The 21,214-nt window shown below is 47.2% G+C and overlaps 1 protein-coding gene across 1 annotated transcript; it reads left to right on the top strand.

Moving 5' to 3' along the window:
• The first annotated feature begins 17,218 nt into the window (after positions 1–17,218).
• Positions 17,219–19,220, top strand: SOX14 (SRY-box transcription factor 14). Its single transcript, XM_012787738.2, has one exon. It carries the CDS (start codon positions 17,676–17,678, stop codon positions 18,396–18,398), a length of 723 nt encoding a protein of 240 aa, XP_012643192.1. The 5' UTR covers positions 17,219–17,675; the 3' UTR covers positions 18,399–19,220.
• Positions 19,221–21,214: the final 1,994 nt, after the last annotated feature.

The raw sequence follows: 21,214 nt of genomic DNA, 5'->3' as shown, positions 1-21,214 counted from the left end.
TAATCATCCTTATGCATGTGAAGTGGTATCTCATTGTAGTTTTAATTTGCATTTCTCTAATGATTCATACTTTAAATTTTAAACATGAAAAACTCACCACATAATCCTTTTTTTTTTCTTAATTCTCTCCTTTCCCTACAGGAGAAAAAATGCCTTGTGTTTGGGAACTATTGCTCTAGGTAACATGAATACTTGCTACTCCTCTTCCAGTGTTACACCAGTGTGAACATCACCCGTCAGCTGGCACATCAGCCCCTTTTCATCTTCATGGTGTACCATCCTAGAGGTTGACTTCTAGTGAATGGATCTGCTGTGTCTACCTACAGTGACTTATTGCAGGATAGCTTTGCCTCACTACCCAGGCAATGCACTCTACTCACACATGAAACATGGGGAAGCCAGTCATGTTGACTGTAAGTACCTGCACAGATTTCAGCCTTCCTAGCATCAGTAATTCTAGCTGCTTTTGTGAGTTGGAAAGGTCTGTTTATGGTCTGTTTAGCCCAAAGGCCTGTTGGTGTGGTTTTGGTATCTACATCCTTCACTGTGCTTCTCATTCACATAAGTAAAGTTTTCAATGCTATCCACAGAACACCCAAAGTCTTTCTATGTTTTGAAGCATAAGAATCTCTGGGAATCTAGAAGGAAGGTTTTCTTTAACCCCCAATGGGCAGAAGAAAATTATCAAAAGAGAAGAGCCTGAACCTTCTTAGCAGAAGCATTCGTTCCTCCTGGCTGTCAGATACTATGCTGGGGAAACGACAAATAGGTTTCCAATTATAGGATGCTTGGAGAAAGCACACTGGCCATACTCAAAGGGAATGTTGACTGAAATGTTACTCCCTGAGTGAACTGATCCCACTGTTAGCTGTTATTCCCAAAAGAGAGATATTAGTTTTAAATAGGGCACAGCATCAGAAATGTGGGGGGACAGAGCAGGTTGATCATAATTCTACTGATAATTTTACATTCTCAGTAGAGAATCCATTTCCAGTTGTAGGTACTTCATTTTTATTGGATCCCATCATTATATTTCATTAATTGGGGCAGTGTTCCTCAAAGCATATTCCACTAGATCAGACCACTGAAGAAAGAATTCCTTCACCAAATAAATTTGGGGAAAGATTCATATAGCATTCTTTTCTTAAAGAGTCACAATGTCCATTGGCACATTAAAGGCCAAGGAAAACCTGCAACGAAGAAACCTTATACATATTTTTAACTTGGAATTTTTTTTAAAAAATCAGATTTAAAGACTCTTATAACAATTAATATAGTAGAGCAGGCATCTGCACATTTTGGGAAACCCAGACTGAGGACTAGATCTGCCATTTATTTCATTTTCACCCAATCTGGAAATGTTCTTATTTTTATTGGTCAATCCACATGGTGACAACAAAGCAAAATTTCCTACAGTAGAGTTGTACAGTCTTAACATAGTCCAAGGGACTACTATTTTTTTTGTTTTTCAGATGCTGCCATTTCACTCATCAACAAGACTAGCAGGCAGCATGTAGCATTATGTGGCATCTTTTACAGTTACTTTTACATGGCATAACTACTCTTAGACTTTGATGTAAACTTTACCAAAGGGATGTGAACTACATATGGTGGCAGTCCACGCAGCACCAACCACGATGCTTTGCACATCTTAGCTGCTTTGAACAAAATCATTGAATTGGATCTAATTGACTTGAAGTCTCCACCTTGAACAGGTCACTCCTCACCTTTGGGACTAATTCTGCATGAAGTAATTACAAAGGCTCCCTCTCATCCTTCTTATAAGAGTCCATGAAATTCCACAGCAATTTACTGAGTGGCCATGAAGAGCCAAGCTCTGCTATAAGCAGCATCCATTCTGCCCTGCTCTAGCAAAGCCATCTCCTTCCTATTGGCAGAGGGACCTTGACAGTGCCCTTGCTCATTCCTGGTTTATTCACCTTGAATAGTCTCCAAGCCTTTGGAGGAGCAGAAAGGGAGAAGAGGAAAATACAAACCAAAAGAGGAAGGGGCAATACTCTTGAAAGATATTCTAGAACAACAGTTCCCAACCTTTTGGAGGATGCAAACCCCTTTCTAACATCTAAATATTTCATGAACCTCAGCATGATTTGGGATTTGCTCTGAGTACCCTTTATCTGAGAAGATCTTGCACAGAAAACTATGCTAAATTCAGTAATCATTTGAAATAGTTAGGATACTTTCAATGGCAAGACACAGAAATCCAGACACACCTGGCTTTAACAACAAGTATTTCTTTTTTGTCTCATACAACAGAAAGTCCCAAGGAAGGACTTCATAGAGAGCTGATTCACCAGATCAGTGTGGTCATCATGAGCCAGGGTCTTCCCTGGTGCCACTCTGCACCCTCAGACTGGCAGAACAGCAGCTGTGGCACCGAGCTGCCATGTCCAGACACATCGGGAAGGTGAGAAAGTCTATCTCTTCCCATAGTTCTCTCTTAGAGAAAGGAAATTATCCCAGAAGCCCCCTGGAAACCTTTCCCTCAAGTTTCACTGGCCTAAATACGTTCACGTCCCCATTCCTAGACTAATCATGAGCAGAGATTAGGATTAGACTGACATAGATCAGGTTTACTCCTGGATTTGGGAGTGGGGTCAGCTTCCGCCAGGCTCTCAGCTATAAGGAAAAGGGGTATATGTCTGGGGGAAAACTGAGGTGCTGTTATGAAGAAGGAAGGAATACACATTGGGTAAGCAAACAATAATGCCTATCACATCCTTTTAAATGAATTTGTAGTTCACTAACATGCATTTGAAAAACAGAAGTGAATAAATATATGTGGTAATATTATATATTCATCTACAATCAGATGCAGACTGTGTGTTGTTAAAATTCTTTCAACTCCAAGTTCCATAATATTTAACTAAAAGTGATTTGAACAATTGTAATTTGTTTTTTTCACACAACAGAGATGCCTGCTGTAGATGGTTACAGGGTTGGTTCAGTGGCTCACTGAAGGACTCTGGATCAGCTTCTCAGTGATTCTCTAGATTTTCTCTTCATAATTACAAATTCACTGCTGTTGCTCCACAAAACTCATCCCCACAGGACAAGAATAAGAGAAGGAGAGGGGAGGAGAGGAAAGGAACAAGGGAAATAGGGAGGGAAGGTATTTCTCTTCAAAGATGCTGTCAGTCTGGGAGTTTCTGAATGCAGAGCCTAAGACAAAGACTTGTATACAGATAGTTCAGGGCTGGGCACAGTGGTTCATGCCTGTCATCCTAGCACTTTAGAAGCCTGCAGTATGAGGATCACTTGAGGCTAGGAGTTCAAGACCAGCCTGAGCAACACAGCAAGGCTCTGTCCCTACAAAAAGATAGAAAAATTAGTCAGGTGTGGTGGTACACACCTGTAGTCCCAGCTACTTGGGAGACTGAGGCAGGAGGATCACTTGAGCCAAGGAGTTTGAGGTTGCTGTGAGCGAGGCTAACACCATGGCAGTCTAGCCTGGGGGACAAATTGAGACCCTTTTTCCAAAATAAAAATAAAAAGAATAGTTTAGGATACAGGCAATGAAGCAAGGATGGAAGGAAAGCCAATAACAGAGATACTGATATTCAAACCTACTGGGACTTTCTGTGGAGCCTTATGAGAGGCATCTCATAATTTTCCACTTAGGAGATAAAAAGGGAAAGAATTGATCACTACAGACCTTGCAGTAGTCAAGGTTTGCCTCCGAGGCACTAAGTTCACCCACACCACCAGGTTATACTTGAATAATGGCAGAGAATAGGGTCCCGGTGGACGTGTAGGGCTGCAGCGCCAGAGAAGCCTTAGGACAGGAAGTGAGAAATACACTCCCTGGGCCCAGGTGGGCCCTATCGGACTACACTAGTGCAGACAGGCACCGGTCGCCTCACCACAGGGGCCAAGAGGATTGTGAAGTGATGTACCAGAGGTGTGCGGTACAGTTTCTCTTTTCCATGAGGGAAGAAAACTATTCCTAAAGCTTATGTGATGTCTCATTGTCTCAGTGTCCACAACTGTGTGTCATGCTCACTCATATTTTTAAAGGAGCCTATGAATGTATGCACTTGCCATTTATAGCCTCTAGAGTAAAAGGTGAGCTTTGCCAGCAAGAAACAAGAAACAAGACAGTGCACGTCTTGATCAGTGTAAGGTATGCTTATGAACTCCTAGTTAAAGTTCTGTGTCCAAGGAAAGGAGAAGAAAGTCATCAGGATGATGCGGCAAAGAGACTGCTTGCTAGTTGTTCCCCGGCATCCTCTCTTCTCTTCTTCCACAGTCACAGCACACTTGGAACAGCACATGTCTACCCAAAACAAAGCCAGGCAGGTCATGTAATTCAGGTCTAGACAATGAAATTGAGCAGATGTAATATGTGTAACTTAGGGGTGAGAGTCAAAAGGCTATTTGGGGCCATAGTAAGGAAAAGGAATAATGAGGAAATAATAACACTTTATTCTGTTCCTACTTTGTTCCAAGCTGGGTCTGTTGCTTAGATGGTACTTTAGTTTTTATTCTCGTGTCAACCTGTAGGGAAGGCATTATTATTTCCATGTTATAGCTGAGGAATCTGAAGCTCAAATACACATTTGAAAATGACATTAAAGACAGAAGGAGTCATGTAAGAGTGGCAAGACTATTTCACTATGTAACTGTCCCTGTGTTTCAACATATTCTCCTCTCCCCTCCTCTCTCACAGGTGTCCTGAGGGTCTTTTTGCCTCGTCTAGCCACTCCCATGGTTGCCAGGGTCATTTTCTTGGGGAGCAAACCTCAAGCCAAAAGACAGAGGATTGGGGTGCTTGCTTGCCTAGGGATTTTTTCCACTACCCAAAACAAGGTTAGACTCAGTAGGAAAAAGGGAGGAGAGTGGGGCAACTGAGATGCTTGAGAAGGAAATGAAAATTCACTTCTACTGGAGGGGGGAATTAGTGGAGTCTTTGCACATCAATGACTAGAGAGCTGGGAGCAAGCTGAGTCATGCTCAGTGCCACCAACCTGGGGACACTGCCAGGTCCTCTGCACCCCAGTGGGCCCACCATCTACATAAAATCCACCACCTAACAGTCCTAACACCTTGGGGTGGAAGATGGCCAGAAGAGAAATGCTGTCTCCTAACCACAGAGGTACTGGGGAAAATAGCTCGTAGCTATTTCTCTACGAGCCAAAAGAACAGTGGATACCACATCCACATTACGAAGGGTATCTTAGCACAGGAGCACCATGTGGAGTGTTAAGTTTGGTTTTAAAATCGATGTCTGATAATTGCATAGAGTAGTGGGAAGCTCTTGTCAGTTCAAGCGAGAAGTGACAAAAGCTAAAGATAAGAAAGAAAAAGGAGTGATGAATGGGTGGGCATTAACTAGAAAGACTATACAAGGCTTGGTGGTTGGCAGCACATAAGAGAAGAAGAAAGAAGAAGGGCTGAGAATATTGGGGTTCTCATGGACCCCAGGGAGAATAGTGAATGATGCTACTACAGGCTGAAATAAAGAAGGAAAAAGAGTGGAGAGTCAGCATGGAAGGAAAGGTAACTTCTGCTTTGGACAGAAGGAATTAGAAGCGATGTCTGGACACCCACTTAGAAATGCCCACTAAGCACAGAAACAGGACTGGAACTTGGAAAGAGGTCAGAGCAAAGGACAGATCTGAATCCATTCAGGAGACATCTGGTGAGCTATTAGTGCAAAACTGTGAAGTATCTTCAGTACAAAGGTAACAAGACTCTTACTGGCCAGAAGCTCATTTGAACCTCAGCTGACAGGTTTTCAGTACACTACTGAGCTCTCACCGGAAAAAGAGGGAAGGGGAAGGGTCAGAAGACTGACCTGTTGGAGGGAAGAGTTTAAGAGGATGGAAGGCAGTTCCAAGGGCTGCAAAGCGGTCAGGGGAAAGCAGAGCAGAGGAAAGGCACACACTTGCAATTAAGAGGGCCTGGCTGCCTTTGCTAATTCACTTTTGGTAATTTGTGGGAGCAGGGAACAGAATGTAGGACGGTAGGGCTCAAGGTACAAGGAAGATGAGAGCCAAAGGCATGGCCTTTCCATTCTAGACATCTGGAGATGTACTCACTATTCCAAGATTGCTACAGGCAGAAGCTCAGCACAGCTGTCTCCTATTCCTCCTGGAATGCAAAACTGAGAAATATTTAGTAAAGGAAAAAGGGACCATAAGATGGTACATTAAGGAGACAGTACAGGCAGCTTGTCTTTTGCCCCAGGACAATAGAAATCAGTGCTCATGTCTAGGCAGAAAGGATGAAGTCTTTGCAAAAGACATGTTAATATAAAGGGTCACACCGTAGAGCAGGGAGAAGAGAGAGGAATGATGTGATAGTGTACAGGGAACTTTGGAGAAAAGGAGGCACCTTTTCCTTTGAGACTGAAAGAGAGAGAAAAGATGGAGAAGGAACAGCCAAGTTGGGGGATGAAGAGGAGCAAAGAGGGACCTCACTGGTGAAATGGCTAAAATTGGATGGGTCTTTAGTACAGCCCCACTGAAAGGAGCACAGTCGAAACAATAGATGAAAAAAGAACTGCAAAGCAGACACAGGCAGCTGGCACAGGACTGGCAAAGCCAGCACAGTCTCAGAACACAGGTTGTGACCCCAGGGGAGGAGCTGCCCCCAATCCCGCTGGAGCGAGCACCATGGTTCCCCAGCAGCTGTAAAGGGAGAGCAGAGTCTACTATCCCAAAATCATTATGGGGAGAAACTCAGCACAGCTCATTCCTATTCCTCCTGGGCTGCAAAACTAAGGGATTATTTATACAGCAAGCAGATGCCAACCCAAATAAACTGGCCAGTAAAAATAATCACAATTTTACTATATTAAAGTATGTGAAAATAGAGTATAGCTGAACAGAAAATCCATAAAAAGAAGATTCAGATGTGCATACCAAAAGAGCTTCAGCTTCTATACGTAAAAACCTAGCTGTGGTTGTATAAATTCAGCTAAGTTCAATGCCAGACAAAACCTGAGGTGGGGAGATAGGAGGCTTTATCATCATATAGGAAGCTTTTGGTTGCACCAACAAAAACCTAACCAGGAAGGACTTCAACAATAAGAAAAATGAGTTCTCTCACACATCAAGAAGTTTCAAAATTGGGTTCCAAAGTTGGTTAATTCAGCATCTCTACGAAGTCATCAAGAAACTAGATCTTCCCCCTTTTACTAATTTCCATCATCTTACTGACTTGTCCTCTTAAGCCAGTTCCCCTTATGGTCTCAAGGGGGCCACCCTAGTTGCAGAGGTGAAGTGGTGACATGCAGAAAACCTCCAAAAATAGGAAAACAGGATAGTTTCCTGTTGTGCAACTCTTTTGATGAGCAAGGAAAACTTTTTCCAGAGCCTCACCCCAGAGCAGACTTCTGCTCATTGGCCAGATTGAGTCACATGCCCACCTTTCAATCAATCACTGGCAAGCAGGTGGAGAGTCTATTAGAAGCTTAATCAAGCAACCCCTGGGAACTGGATAGTGAAAAAAAATCAAGGTCCTAGTAACAAGGAAGAGTGTGACTGTCGGTTGGGCAATCAGCATTGCCTGTCACAGATGACAGCAGGACCAAAAAGGAATTTCAAGGTATCTGATTTAGTTACTCAGCTCAAATCCATTTGCACGTATCCAAAAAACATGCTCTCCATTTAGATATTTTTAATCAAGTGTTTCAGCAGTGTAGCCTGGTAGAATAGGATCAGACAGACCTAGCTACCTATCCTGGCCCCACGACATGCATATACATAAGTGACCTTGGCCAAGCCATTCCAAGGTAGCTTCCTTCTCTCATAATCTTGTGTCTACTGTGGAGATTAATAAACAAAGAATCCCAGTCTATAATAAGGACTATGAAATACAAGGATTGTGATTATCTTCTAAATTATAATCCAAGAATTATAAATAGACTGCCCTGATTTATAGTCTAGGCTAATCATTGCTAAAATTATTCTACTGAATTTAGCTGTTAAATATAGGTTGATAAGAAAATCAATCCACTCTAGCATCATAAGTACAAACCTGAAAGTATTTTTAGCAAAGAACTGCTGAAATATATATGCAGTTAAAACCATAATAACAGATCAAAATAAGTCCTCATCAGCAGACCAGACATTCTGCTTTCTGATAAAAGTAAGAATTTAGGGGAATTTATTGAAATAAATGTCACATTAGCAGAGACATTGCAAATTGCTTACCCAGAATAAATAAGGACAATAAATAAGTACAGAGTAACTTCCAATTTCTTTCTCAACCCAGCTATATAACACTCTCATTCTGAACTTTATAAAATCCCACTTCCAATCTCACTTCTCATCTCCAAAATGTACTGATTTGCTTGCCCATCTGATACATTGCCAGTCCCTCATTCTGACATCCAATGCCATTGGGATATAGTCCATCTTACCTTTCACTTTTTTTCCAGTTCACGAGTCTTTTATCCCATCTCTATACCTGCCCCAATGCAAACACCTCTCTATCTCAACAGTCTCCTTCCCTCTCCTCGGCCTATGTGTTCCTTCCCTATTTTCATGACAGAAGAGTGACAAGGACCTTGCTCAAGTGAGGCAGCCTTCTGTGAAGATCCAGCCCTCAAAGATCCACACAGTTCTCCTCTGCCTCCTACTGCACTTAGGTCTCATTCAAGTCCACATACGGTTATACTGAGGGTAGTCGGCATAGCAACAGTGAGGGCTCTTGAGTGACACATCTAAGTTCAAAGCCTAGATCCACCACTTACTAACTCTGTGATTTTGGGCAAGTCCTATCTAAACTTTTTGGGCCTCAGCTTCCTCATCTTCAAAATGGGAATAATAATAGATCTCTCCACCTAGGCTTATTGCATATTAAATAAAATAATACATATAAAAAGTGTATGCATAGTACCTGGAACATGGTATGAGTAAAGAAGAGTTCAATAACTGTTGTCTGCTATCTGCTACAATTGTCTGCTCTCAAATTGCAGTCTTGCCTCACTGGTCCAACTGAAATCCCTGTGGACAATGACCAGGAAGGACAGATTCCTTATCCTGCCCAATGCTCTCATCAAGTCTTGCTGGGCCCTCACCACCTTGGCTGAAGAGGCTTTGCCAGGTTTGAATCATGACTGAACTTTTGCTTATGCTCTTACCAATAACCCATGCTAGAATCACAGATGCCAGTTCTGCCAGATCTCTAGGCCAGGGCTGTCTAAGATACAGCCGTTCCCTTGTATGTTTTCAGAGAGAGTTCTAGTAAGGGTAGAGAAACATGTACAACTTCTCAGAGGGCAGGACTGCCGTAGGACACCATGGGGGCACTGGCTCCAAGCAGGGTGGGGAGAAAGAATACTAAGAGGTAAGAGGTAAGACAAAGGGGCGCTCAGAAAGTTAGAGGCAGAGGATCAGAGCCAAGGGGAGCAGCAAAAGTGAAAACAGGAGGGATTCCTGCACACTCACAACATGAGGAATGAAGCCTGAAAGGGGAAAAGAGGACACGAGAAACTGCAGCTCCAACATGGAAGAGAAGTGAAGGAAGATCCCAAGGCCCCAGGCAGGGAAGCAACCATTCCAGATTGGAGCAGTGGGAGTCCAGAGGATCAGGTTGGAGACCGCTGTTGTCATGCCACTTCTGCAACCTATTGGAAACACTGGAAGATACTCTCCAACAAAACATGGGAGTAGAGCGAGAAAGGAAAAGATGTGAGAAAAAGAAAATGGGAAAGTCAACCCAAAAAGAAAAGGCCTCCAAGAAAGAGCCTAAAATGGTAGATTACCTGCTATGACTGACCTTGTGGAAAACTATGTGAGAGGCTAGGGGAAGGTATGGACAGAATCAATAACAACTACAAAGCAAATCAAGTAGTGGGAAATGGGGCAATTATTCAAAAGTAGGAAAGGAAAATTGTCATAAGAAACAACAGTGCTCAACTATAAATATTTGCATGGGTATAATAATGTAAGCACTGTTGACTTAACAAAAAAAAACTGTAATAGAACTACCTTGGGAGGGTGGAGGAGGGGAAGCAGAGAGGAGTAAGAGGTCAGAGAACTAATGATGTTCTCTGCACATTTCTGTCAAGAGCTAGCTGTGATGATGCCAGGAGAAAATGAAGTCAGTGAGTGTGATTTAGAATTAGGGTGTTTTGCTACCTAGAAAGCTCTTCCTAGTCTGCTACCCAGTTGCAGCCTGTGGCCGCAGGCAGCCCTCAGCATGGCCCCCAGGGGTCCCTCCTTGTGGTATGCACATCCAAGCGTAGTCCCCTCCCATATGGTGCCAGGCTTCTATCTGGGTCCAGGCTTGGTCACTCTCAAACTACTTGCATAACGAATTGAGCTGCTACATTGAGTGCAGTGTTTAGGGAAAGGCCCAAAGGTCCATGCGGTGAAAAACTGAGGCCTCTTGCCAATAGCCACACCAGTGAGCTTGGAAAGAAGATCCTCCAGCTCAGTCAAGCCTTGCAACGACTACAGCCCTAGTGACATTGTGATTTGTTCCCTCATAGGAGACCCTGTGTCAGAATCTCCTAGCTAAACCACTCCTGAATTCTTAACCCTCAGAAACCATATGAGATAATAAATATTTGTTATTTTAATCCACTAAGTGTTAGGGCAATTTGTTACACAGCAATAGATAACTAATACAGGGCCCAACAGGCAACCAGTGAACTGTTATAATCCCCATTCTTCAGGAAACAAAGTGGAAACCAAGAGAAGTTAGTACAATAATTTTCCCAGAATCTCACAGTAATTGGAAGTCTTAGGTCCTGAACTCCATTTTTATAGTTTTTTTTCTGCTCACTTAGCAAATATTTCTACTGACTTTCTTATTAAATAAAATGCTACATGTTATTGCTCTTCAGGACATATAAAAATGGTGCTTTAAAGAAACAACAGGTACATGAAAATAAGCATGCTTAATGTAGCACCTTCTGGAACTGCTAACTGCACTAATATTTCCTGCTATTTAGGCTGAGGGCAAAGGCAGGTACCATACACAAAAAAGGAACTGTTGTTCTGATCCTCGACTGGGGCTTGGTGCCAGAGTTTGGTCTTATCCACTGCAGTGAATAATTTGTGATAAAACTGGCAAGAGAATGTATGCTCCAATAACTTGGCCGATTGCATTAGGCAAACACAGAGCTTTAAAGAGTATTGTTTATGATAAAAGCTGACCAAGGATTCTTACATTAGAAGAATGGGGGTGGGGAAGCCCTAATGTATGTGAAACGCCTGAATACAATAAAATTCAAGGCAGAGGCATACAATGTTGACATTCTTCTGGCCTTTATGCTTAGAAACAAAATGTGTCTTTCTTATTCTTAGGATCACTGGGATTTTTTTTAATCCTAAGTAACCTCATTTGCTCATTCATGAATCCTCTATTTCTCAGGCTGAGATATTCAAGTTGCCTAAATGTGGACTCCGTTTCTCCAGAAAGGGCCAACTCAGAGTTTAGGACTCTGCACAAGGGAGTAGAAGAACTTCACTTGGTAGGAACTGTAAAAAGTAAGTCAGGGATGCAGCAGGCTGTGAACATCTACTAGGTATAGACGGACATATCATCCTTGTTTTATTCCTTGGCTTCCTGAGGGAAAAGAGACTGTAAGAGGAGTTCCAAGCATTTAGCAGGGGTGTCCTTGATCTTTAGGGGATGGTCAAAAAGCCGACCCCAATGCCAATAAAAAAATCAATTTTAAAAGTTTCTGGCCCATGTTTAGAGGTAAGATTCCTCTATAAGTAGAGTGTCTGATAACCAATATTTCCTTGTGTGTGATTGCTGGGATATTGTTAAATAATTCTGGTGTATCTCATTCCAATGACTTCCCAGTACATTCAGAATAAAACCCAAACTCATTATGGGGTCTACAAGGCCCTGGATAATCTGGACCCTGCCAACTTCACCCAGCCTTTTCCTTATACTTTCCTCAAGATCATGGCCAGGCTTCAGCTATGATGGCTCTTTAAAGCCATCGGGTGCCCTCAGCTGGTCTTCTTCAGGCAGTAGAATTTCCTGCTCCTCCTGTCTGGAATGATCCCCTACTCTGATCCTCCTTCCTTCATAAGGCTGGCTCCTTCCTGTGTTCAAGTCTCTGACCACCAATGTAAATTAGGACACCCTCGTCCCCTCATCCCATCTCATTGCCCTAATTCACATCTTAGCACTTATCACTATTGGAATATATAATTCCTTATGTTTAATGATAAAGTAATATAATCTGACAAATTATTGAGCAGTTTCTATATTCCTAGCACTGTTCTAAGAACATTTCTCATATTAAATCATTTAGTCTTGATAATAATTCATTATACCTGTATTATAGGTTAAGAAGCCAGGACACAGACAGGTTAAGTACCTTGCTTGAAGTGACACAACTATCTGCTGGCAGAGCCAGGAATTTGTTTATTGTCTGTTCCCATTATTAATCATCCTTATTACAGCCCAATGGGAGGACAGACACTAAACAAGAGAAGGACCATTGTAGATCTTGTTTTCCTGTGTCTTGGTATCTAGCACAATGCCTGGCACATAGTAGGTGCTTGATAAATAACTGTTGAATTAATGAATGAATAAGATTTCACAGCTGTATTCCTGCTCCCACGTCCTTCGTTTTCTGAAAGATGAGTGTTATGTAGTGCAATCCTCTATTAAACTTGCACTCCTGTGGGTGAGTCACGTGATCTCTACTATAAATAGACTCACGTTAAACTAGTCAAGTTAAGGTAGTTTGAAGCACCAAGAAGTCTTACCTGGGCGCTCTTGGGGTGTTGAGAAAGACGTGTCCTTCAGCCCATCCAGCCGGCTAAACAGCTCCGCGAGGGCAAACGCGTTCTGTCGCAGGCGCTACAGGCGTCTGTCCTGGGACCGGGTTTTGTTCGGTTCCTCTTTGTCTCTTGGCATAAGCCGTGCCCTCCTGTACCTTCTTGGCTGCGAGGAACACGTGAATTTTACACAGGCTGGGTTCTGGAGAGAAGACCCAGAGCAATTACCAGCAAATGCATTAATAAGACAAGAGCTCTGGATTCTTCTGAGCACTCTCTAGAGACAGGATACATGACGTCTCTGAATTTTAAAATAGAAAACGGGGAGGGCGATCAGGGTTACCACATATTAAAATTTTTTAGTAATAAGAAAAATTAAAAGTTCATGATTTAGCTAAAGCACATTATTTCCCAAGATCAATTTATCACCCCAGTGGCTCCTGGGTTGCTGGCGCTCAGGGGTGGTCCTGATTAAAGCTCTTGCCGCTAAGCACCTGAGTGCGCTGGCGCTCGCGGCAGTGAGCTGGAGCCTGAGCTGCGCGCGGGCTCCCAGTAACAGGCACCTGCGACTTCGCTCACTGGAATCCCTGCGGTCCCCGGTGAGCGAGCAGGACTGGTGCCCAGTGGGTCCCCAGTATCCCTGCCCCTCCGCACAGCAGGTGACTTCCTGGCCTCTTTTGAAAGCCAGGTAGGGAGGGATGTAGGGTGCAAGGCCTGCTCCCCTCTTTCTTTCCATCCCCAATCGCATTCTCCATGTCACTTCTTTGCGGGGTCCTCTCTGCTCTCAGCCATTCCCCAGTCCTAGAGGCTCCAGAAGCAGTGACCTTTACCCACCAGAGAGAAGGGGACGGTGGCCGGAGGGCAGGGCAGAGGATGGAGGCTAGGCAGGTGGTACAAGCCTCCCAGTCCCAGATTCCAGCAGCTGTGAGTTGGGGAAAAGCCTGTCTGGAAAGTTTACCTGGGCCTGGGCAGAAGGAAACTTTCTTCTTTTTTATTCTTCTCTGCTCTTAGAGTTGTGTGGACATTTGGCACCCAAAGATAATACGCAGCCATGGTCCCAGAGGAGCTCGAGCTCTGGTGGGCTGCACAGACTGCGAAAGGGCTCCACGCCAGGCTGGGGAAAGGGGCTTGAAATGGAGGTGTAAGAGTGAAAGCGTAGAAGGGACCCGATCCCAGCCCAGGAAACAAAAAGCCTCCCCAGAGGTGATGATAGTCTTGAACTGGTACCTGGCCAACATAAAAGAGTTGGAGGAAAGAAGAGGGGGAAATGCTCCCTGCAAAGACCCAGACCCGGAAAAGAGGAAGGTGCAGCCCGGACTCTGTGAGCGGTGGAGGGAAGCGGAAGGCAGGCCGGAAGAGAAGCAGATAGGGTCGTGATTTCTGAGGCTTTTTCCTTCACTTCTGTGGGAACAGCGACGGTTTGCTGACAGAATCCCTGGGGTTAGATCCGGGGTTTGAACACCTGGCTGAGGCCAGCACGTAGCAAGCCTTGAATAACCGCGTGCCGAGTGTGTGCATGGTTTCTCCAGGCAAATGTAGAAGCTGGAAAGACCTCATCCAAGGGACGTCTCCATCCATGGAGCGTGGACTGGTAGCCTGAGGCTCAAACTTTAGGCTGAGGACAAAGCAGGAGGAGCGGTCAGGCAACCTCTGTCCTAATGCCTGTTTCAGCGGGGACCCAAGTTGCTAATTCTCCCCAGGGTCCACCTCTCCGAGACATGCTGCCCAGTGGTCTAGACCTGTCAGGAAGTCACAGTGAAGAGGGACAACGCGGCACAACACACTAAGGGCACCGGCTGGAGACCACACTGGACCAGATCTCAAGATCATGGGTACTACTGCGGCCAGCCCAGCTCTAAGGAGTCCTGAATAAACGTGTGGCCACCTGGTACTACATAAGGGGAGTGCGCGGCTGCGCGCTTAGTCTAGGAGACAAGCGAACGCGAGGCCTGGCAGATGCGTCCCTCAATCCTGCATTCCCTACCCGCTCCAAGTTCACATTTTAAGAGCAAGACTCAACATAGATGCTGGGCGCCTTCCTGGGTCCGAGCATCCTGACCAGGCAACCTAGGACTCCGGAACCCTTGGAGGTCAAATGGCTACTTGACCACAAACTGCCACACCCTTCTCTTCGTCGGAAGCCCTTCGTATTAATCCGCTCTGGATTGCGAATAGCTTTTGAATTGCGTGCTAGGAATGAACGCTAGTGGCTTGGAAAGGAGCGAGGGGCTGTAGGAGGAGGAAATATGAGGAGTGGAAGAAAGGTACTCTCTTGCCCTGAACTGCCTTAGGGCAACTGGAATGGCTTGGCCTGGAGGCTGAGAGGAGAGAAAGGGTATAGGACCCTGTGCCAGATCCCCTCCTCCAGCAGTTTCCAAGAAGTTGGTTTGTATTAACCCAAACCTCTGGATTGTAGATTTGGTGTTCCCTGAAAGTTCCGGAATGAGAGATTGGCGGGTCCCCACAGGACGTTGGACCTCTCTGAGGATATCAGCATTTCTCTCATTCCTTCCCAAAGCCGTCGGGATCGCTGGGTAAAATTAGAATCGGGTGGCCGCTGGACCCCTATCCCTGGCAGGATCTGAGTGTAGTGCACCGCTGGTCAGACCTGCCTAGCGATTACCTGCGACACTTGGAAACCCTCCCCCTACTGGGCTGAAAAGTGCTCCTACTTCCTGCGCCCCCAAGCTAAGGGAAACTCCCTGCGGAGATAACGAAGTAACGGGGCCAGGCCAAGGCTCCTGTGGGGGGAGGCCGGACTGAGGCTGAGAAGGAATGTAAAGGTTGTGCATCTGCTCGCCAACCTGCGAGGAGGTGGCGCCCTGGCTCAGCAAATCAAGAGCAGAATCGATCTTCCAGTGCCGTTTATCTGCATGGCAGGGTTCGATGGCTCCAACAGTTTTGTCAAGTGTTCCACGTTTGTCTGCAGCACCATCAAGTCCTCAGACATAATGCCGCGTGGCGTAGGAAAAATATTTCAAATCCTGTACACGAGGCATCACCACTTTCCTCCCAGAGTGACTTTTGGCAAATTACCTTGCCTTTCTCAACCTCAGTTTCCTAATCTGTAAAATGGGAAACAATGTTCATCTCTCTGAAGAGAGCGCTAAGGATGAGAAATTCCACGTGTCTTTCTAATCGTAGGAAGGAGAAGCAAAAGCTTCTCCTCAAACTTGATACAATACATGTAGATAAAGACCCTGCCTTCCTGCCTCCTGGCTCTCTGCCACTTTCCCCTATTCCAGTCCCCTCCAAGCCCACCGAGCGGTGCACATTTCTGGTCAGTCCTCCCGAGAGGGGCTGGTGCAAAAGCCAATAAGCCTGGAACACACGCAGGTCCCGCCCGGCCAGGGACAATGGTTTCCATTTAATAAATATTTCCCCAAAGGGCATTTCACACCGGGCAGGCAATTATTCAAAGGAAACAGGCGCGCCGGTTGACTCTGCGGGTTATTTCGTCCTCTTTACCCGAAGAATGCTCAATGTGATGCAAGAAACGGAGTCTCACAGCCTCGCGGGGTGGGAAGAGGCGCCCAGGGACAAACCGACCCTGGTTGCGGCTGCAGCCTGAGTCTTCGCTCTAGGGCGGTAGCAGAAGGGGCGCTAGGAAGGCTGCCACGCCTGGCCTCCAGGCTGTCCTTACAGTTTGGACCCTTGTGGAGTAAAAGTTGGAGGTTTAAAAATATTAAATAACAACAACATAAATAGGAACCGTGATGGAAATCCCACCGCCATCCCACCCCCACCCCGCCCCAAAAGTGCAAAGCAGGTCCTGGTGCTCTTTAGGGCTCACCAACCAGGGTTTGAAATCTCTGCGTTGCTGGACGTGAGGCCTTCGGGCGCACTGCTCAGCCGCTAGGGAGCCCAGAGCGACCCTCGGGCGCCGCGTCCTGCGGCAGGGGTGGAGGCTGCAGCAGGGGCGTCCCGGGATCACCCACCAAAGGACCACCTAGGGTCTGGTGTGGCGCAGAAAGTTTATTTGGCTTTTTACCCTGAGTTCGATATATTCTTTTTCTCTTCCAAGGATCTTTGACAAGGGGGAGAGTGCTGTCCTTGTATTTCGTGGCAAGGCTGTCCTGTTTATCAGCAGGAGCTCTCGTCTGGTTCCCTTTGCTGCCCCTTCCCTGGGCCTTTGTATTCGAAGCCCTAATTCTCTCTTTCACCACCGGGAAAGGAAACAGGAGGCGCGAAGAGTTTTATTTGTTGATAGTGACAGAGACAATGTGGAATCCAAGTCCCCAGTCCAGAGCTAGCAGCTCTGTTCTCTCCCTCTCTCTGCCTTCTCTGTCCCTCACACCTCTCCCCGCCCCCGCCAGCCGCTCTCCCTGTTTCCTCCACCGGCGCGTTGGCAGGTGCGCCCCCTCGCCTCCTCTGCTGCTGATTGGCGCCCAGGTTGGGGAGTCGCCGCCCCGCGCTTATGTCAGAGTGCGTGCCGTCCCGGCCCACCTCGCCTTTGAACTTCGCCGCTTTTGGCTCTGGTTCACCAGCCTCCCCGCATTCTCAGCCAGGTGCAGCTAGGCAAGGCAGCCCCGGGAAAGCCACTGGAGGGGGGAGCCACAGCCGGAGACGCAAGAGAAGAGAAGGGAAAGAGTGAAGGCGAAGGTGGAGAGGGGGAAAGGAGGAGCTTCTTTTCCTCGCCAGAAAAATTACCTGGCTACTTAATCCCGGAGACGACGATACTTGGGCCCCTGCCTCTGTTGCTCAAAGCCCCCCGCCGATCTCCTCCCCCGCCCTTCCTGCCCTTTCTAGCCCCCCAGGGGCTGCCTGGGTGCTGGGACTGGCATGATCAGCTGAACTTTGCGGGGTCAGCTCTTCTCTCTGGCTTCCCCTCAGCGGCTCCGAGACGAGGGGAGCGCAGAGCCCCAGCTCAGGACAGACAGACGGCCAACCGCGCCCAGGTTCGCCTGCAGAACCCCTGCACTCCCCACCCCCGCCCACCTAGCCGCCGGGACCATGTCCAAACCTTCAGACCACATCAAGCGGCCCATGAACGCCTTCATGGTATGGTCCCGGGGCCAGCGGCGCAAGATGGCCCAGGAAAATCCCAAGATGCACAACTCGGAGATCAGCAAACGCCTAGGCGCAGAATGGAAGCTTCTGTCCGAGGCAGAGAAGCGGCCATACATCGACGAAGCCAAGCGGCTACGCGCCCAGCACATGAAGGAGCACCCTGACTACAAGTACCGACCACGGCGCAAGCCCAAGAACCTGCTCAAGAAGGACAGGTATGTCTTCCCCCTGCCCTACCTGGGCGACACGGACCCGCTCAAGGCGGCCGGCCTGCCCGTGGGGGCCTCCGACGGCCTCCTGAGCGCGCCCGAGAAAGCCCGGGCCTTCTTGCCGCCGGCCTCGGCGCCCTACTCCCTGCTGGACCCCGCGCAGTTTAGCTCAAGCGCCATCCAGAAGATGGGTGAAGTGCCCCACACCTTGGCCACCGGCGCGCTGCCCTACGCGTCCACCCTGGGCTACCAGAACGGCGCCTTCGGCAGCCTCAGCTGCCCCAGCCAGCACACGCACACGCACCCGTCCCCCACCAACCCGGGCTACGTGGTGCCCTGTAACTGTACCGCCTGGTCTGCCTCCACCCTGCAGCCCCCCGTCGCCTACATCCTCTTCCCAGGCATGACCAAGACTGGCATAGACCCTTATTCGTCAGCCCACGCCACCGCCATGTAACCCCCAGCCTGGCCCGGACTTGAAGGGTGGCCTGGAAGTGGGGTGTGCACCCTGTCCTCTGCGCCTAGCCCTGGCATGCAGACGCCTCCGGGTCAGCCCTGCTGCTGTCCCTTACACCACCCCAGACTTCTTTTCCTCTCTCTTCCCGGGGGGGAAGGGAGGGGCGTTCTCCCGGACCCAAGGCGCAGACAGGTGCCAGAAACTTGGAAAGGTTATGACAGCTACACAGCTGCCCCTAACCGACTCTCCCAAAACAAATCTCCAACTGTACCCCCTTTGGACAAAAAAGTAGGCAGTTTTGCTTTATTTATGTCCCCTTCACTCTCCTTGGATAGGCTTTGGACTCTGAACTCCCAGATCCTGATATTATATCTAGAATATGCATATATATTTTCTTTTGACCCCTGGAAAAAAAAGAGCTGTGTCTCTGTGTTTTGCCATCAGACACAACTAGGCTCCATTTGCTCTTCATGTGTGTGGGGGGAAAGGTTTCAAAGTTTTAAACTACAGAAAGGGAAACATTTCTATTTAAAATTATACTATGATAGTGTTTGCTTCTTTAAAAGGAAAACAAAAAGGACCCACATGGTTATTTACTTTGTGTAAAGCAGTGCTCCTAGAGACCTAAGTTTACTTTTAGACAGAATGTCGGATTATGAAGTCAGGAAGTAGAAAGTAAACAAAAAATTAAAAGAATAAAAACATCCTAAATGGTCATAAATGTTTTGACGATGTCTTGGAAATGTACTTAGAAGGATTTTACCTCCTTACTCTGTTCATTTGTTGAACAAAGACATTTTGAATAAAGACAATCTGTCATTGCAAAAAAAGTAACCTTTGATGTGCATAAAATCCGAAGTCAGGAGGCCAGGTCCTGGGGGCTGGGAATTTGGGTTGCTGGGAGGATGAGAGTGCGTAGAGCAGCTCTAGTAGTGAGGGCTAGCGGCTGCCCTGCTTTGGCCCAGCGGGACCATGTCCAAACCTTCAGACCACATCAAGCGGCCCATGAATGCTGGTGGTCTGCGGGTGGGGTGCAGAGGGGCTGGAGTCTGTCGGGATCCCACCTGCAGACCTGCTTTTTGCCTTTAGAGGCTAGACAAAGATATCTGTCCCCGGGACATAACTCTTTTTGCACCTTCTTCACAAAGGGGTGAGACCACTTTAAGGAGCAAGTGAACTAAGACAAAGGCTGCCTCAGACCTCTGAGATCTGGGTGCATATACTTTTTTATAACCAAACTCCAGAGGAATGGGGAGAAGCGTGGAATCTCCTGGGAACCAGTTGCGCATGGAGCACTGCGTCCTACAATGGGTGTTTAAGTTCAAAGCATGGCAGAACACGGGTGGAATCTTTTTTTTTTTTTTTTTTTTTTTGGTTTTTTAGGTGTTTGGAAACACTGCCGCCGCCTCTCTGGGGATTTGGGGCTCAATACTGCTTCCTAAGTTAAAAAATAAAACTGTAAGAAATGCAGAAAAAACGTGTCCTAGGTCCCCCACCGTAGACTGTAGAAGAGTTTTTACTAAGACGCTGCGAAAGCGAAGGGAAAAGGAAGGCGACATTGTCATGGCTTAGGCCAGGAGTTGAAAAAAAAATCATAAAAATTAAATGATTCTCAGCCCATGGTGTTTAACAAACAAGGAAAAGAACCCTTTTCTTTCCCCTCTGGGTGAATATTTGCTTAAAGAATACTCTGGTTTTCGTGAGGAGAAAGGACCCTCTGATGCCAGCCAACACAACTCTTCGGAATTGTTCTCAAAATTGAAGGGTGCTCCCCACTCCACCCCGTCTCCGGGTCTCGCCCCCAAAGCCGCCCTCACGCGTGTTTTTCCGTAAGTCGCGTGCTTTTCCCACTGGCTTTGATATTGGGGGTGGGGAGGTGGGGCAGCCTAGGGGCTTGTCGGCTTTCCGCTGCTGTTGAGGGATTTCTGCGCTTGCCTGTGCCGTTTCCAAAGGAGTCGGTGGCTCGAGGTGCACGGAAACGTTGTCAACAGACACCAAAGCCGAAACCCGCGGATTAGCATATTGTCCTCAAAACAATTAGAAGTGTTTGAGGTGCTATTTGGAGCCCATTCATCCGAGCCCCTTTGTCAAAGGGGGGTTTTCATTATTAAAAAAAAAAAAGTTAGCAGTTGTCCATCTGGCTGAGCTGAATAGCAAAGTGATTCGTGTTGTATATGCTTTTCTCATTAAGGGCTCTTTTGAGACTGATGTTAGAATTAAATGGTATAACACAATTAACATACACGGACGCTGAATAGGAGGGGACGCCTATAAATAATAGATAGATAAATAAATGAGCGATCAGGCGTAGGTAAACAAAGGCGGGCTGGGGGAGGTGTGGGGGAGGCCCGGCGGGCTGCGCCACGCTTACTTAGCATCACAAAACCCTCTTACAAATCGAGACAATTAGGAAGTGACTTGCCTCTGGTGGCCGTCAGGTCTGGCGGCCGTGGGCGCTTAGTGAAGGCCCCTCCTCCAGCCCCCTAGGAAGCCCAAGAGGCCTGGGACCGCGGCACTGCGGTTTGGCAGTCTGATCTAACCCCAACTGACAGTCCTGTCAGCCGCTGTGATCTACCTCATAGCTCAGAGTCCCTTAACGTCTCCTAAGATGAAGCTTACAGGGGTCTGGGTGTCTCCCCGCAGAGCCCAGCGCAGGAGCGCCCCGGGGTGCACACAGCACCCTGGCCGGAGAGGGAAGCCCGCGTGCATGGCCCCACTAGGGCTCCCAGCCAACTCCGAAGCGGGGTTGGGCTGGGAAGAGGAACGAAGCGGGTCCGAGTGGCGAAGGCCCCCGGCGGCGGCAGAAGCTGGAAACC

The sequence above is a fragment of the Microcebus murinus genome, chromosome 1, assembly GCF_040939455.1.
Source record: "Microcebus murinus isolate Inina chromosome 1, M.murinus_Inina_mat1.0, whole genome shotgun sequence".
Classification (NCBI taxonomy): Eukaryota; Metazoa; Chordata; class Mammalia; order Primates; family Cheirogaleidae; genus Microcebus; species Microcebus murinus.
The sequence above is the reverse complement of the archived record's forward strand: the minus strand, read 5'-3'. Positions and strand labels throughout refer to the sequence as shown.

What these genes read in the sequence shown, in the direction of transcription:
- SOX14 (XM_012787738.2), top strand. Translation starts at nt 17,676, where the DNA reads ATGTCCAAACCTTCAGACCACATCAAGCGGCCCATGAACGCCTTCATG.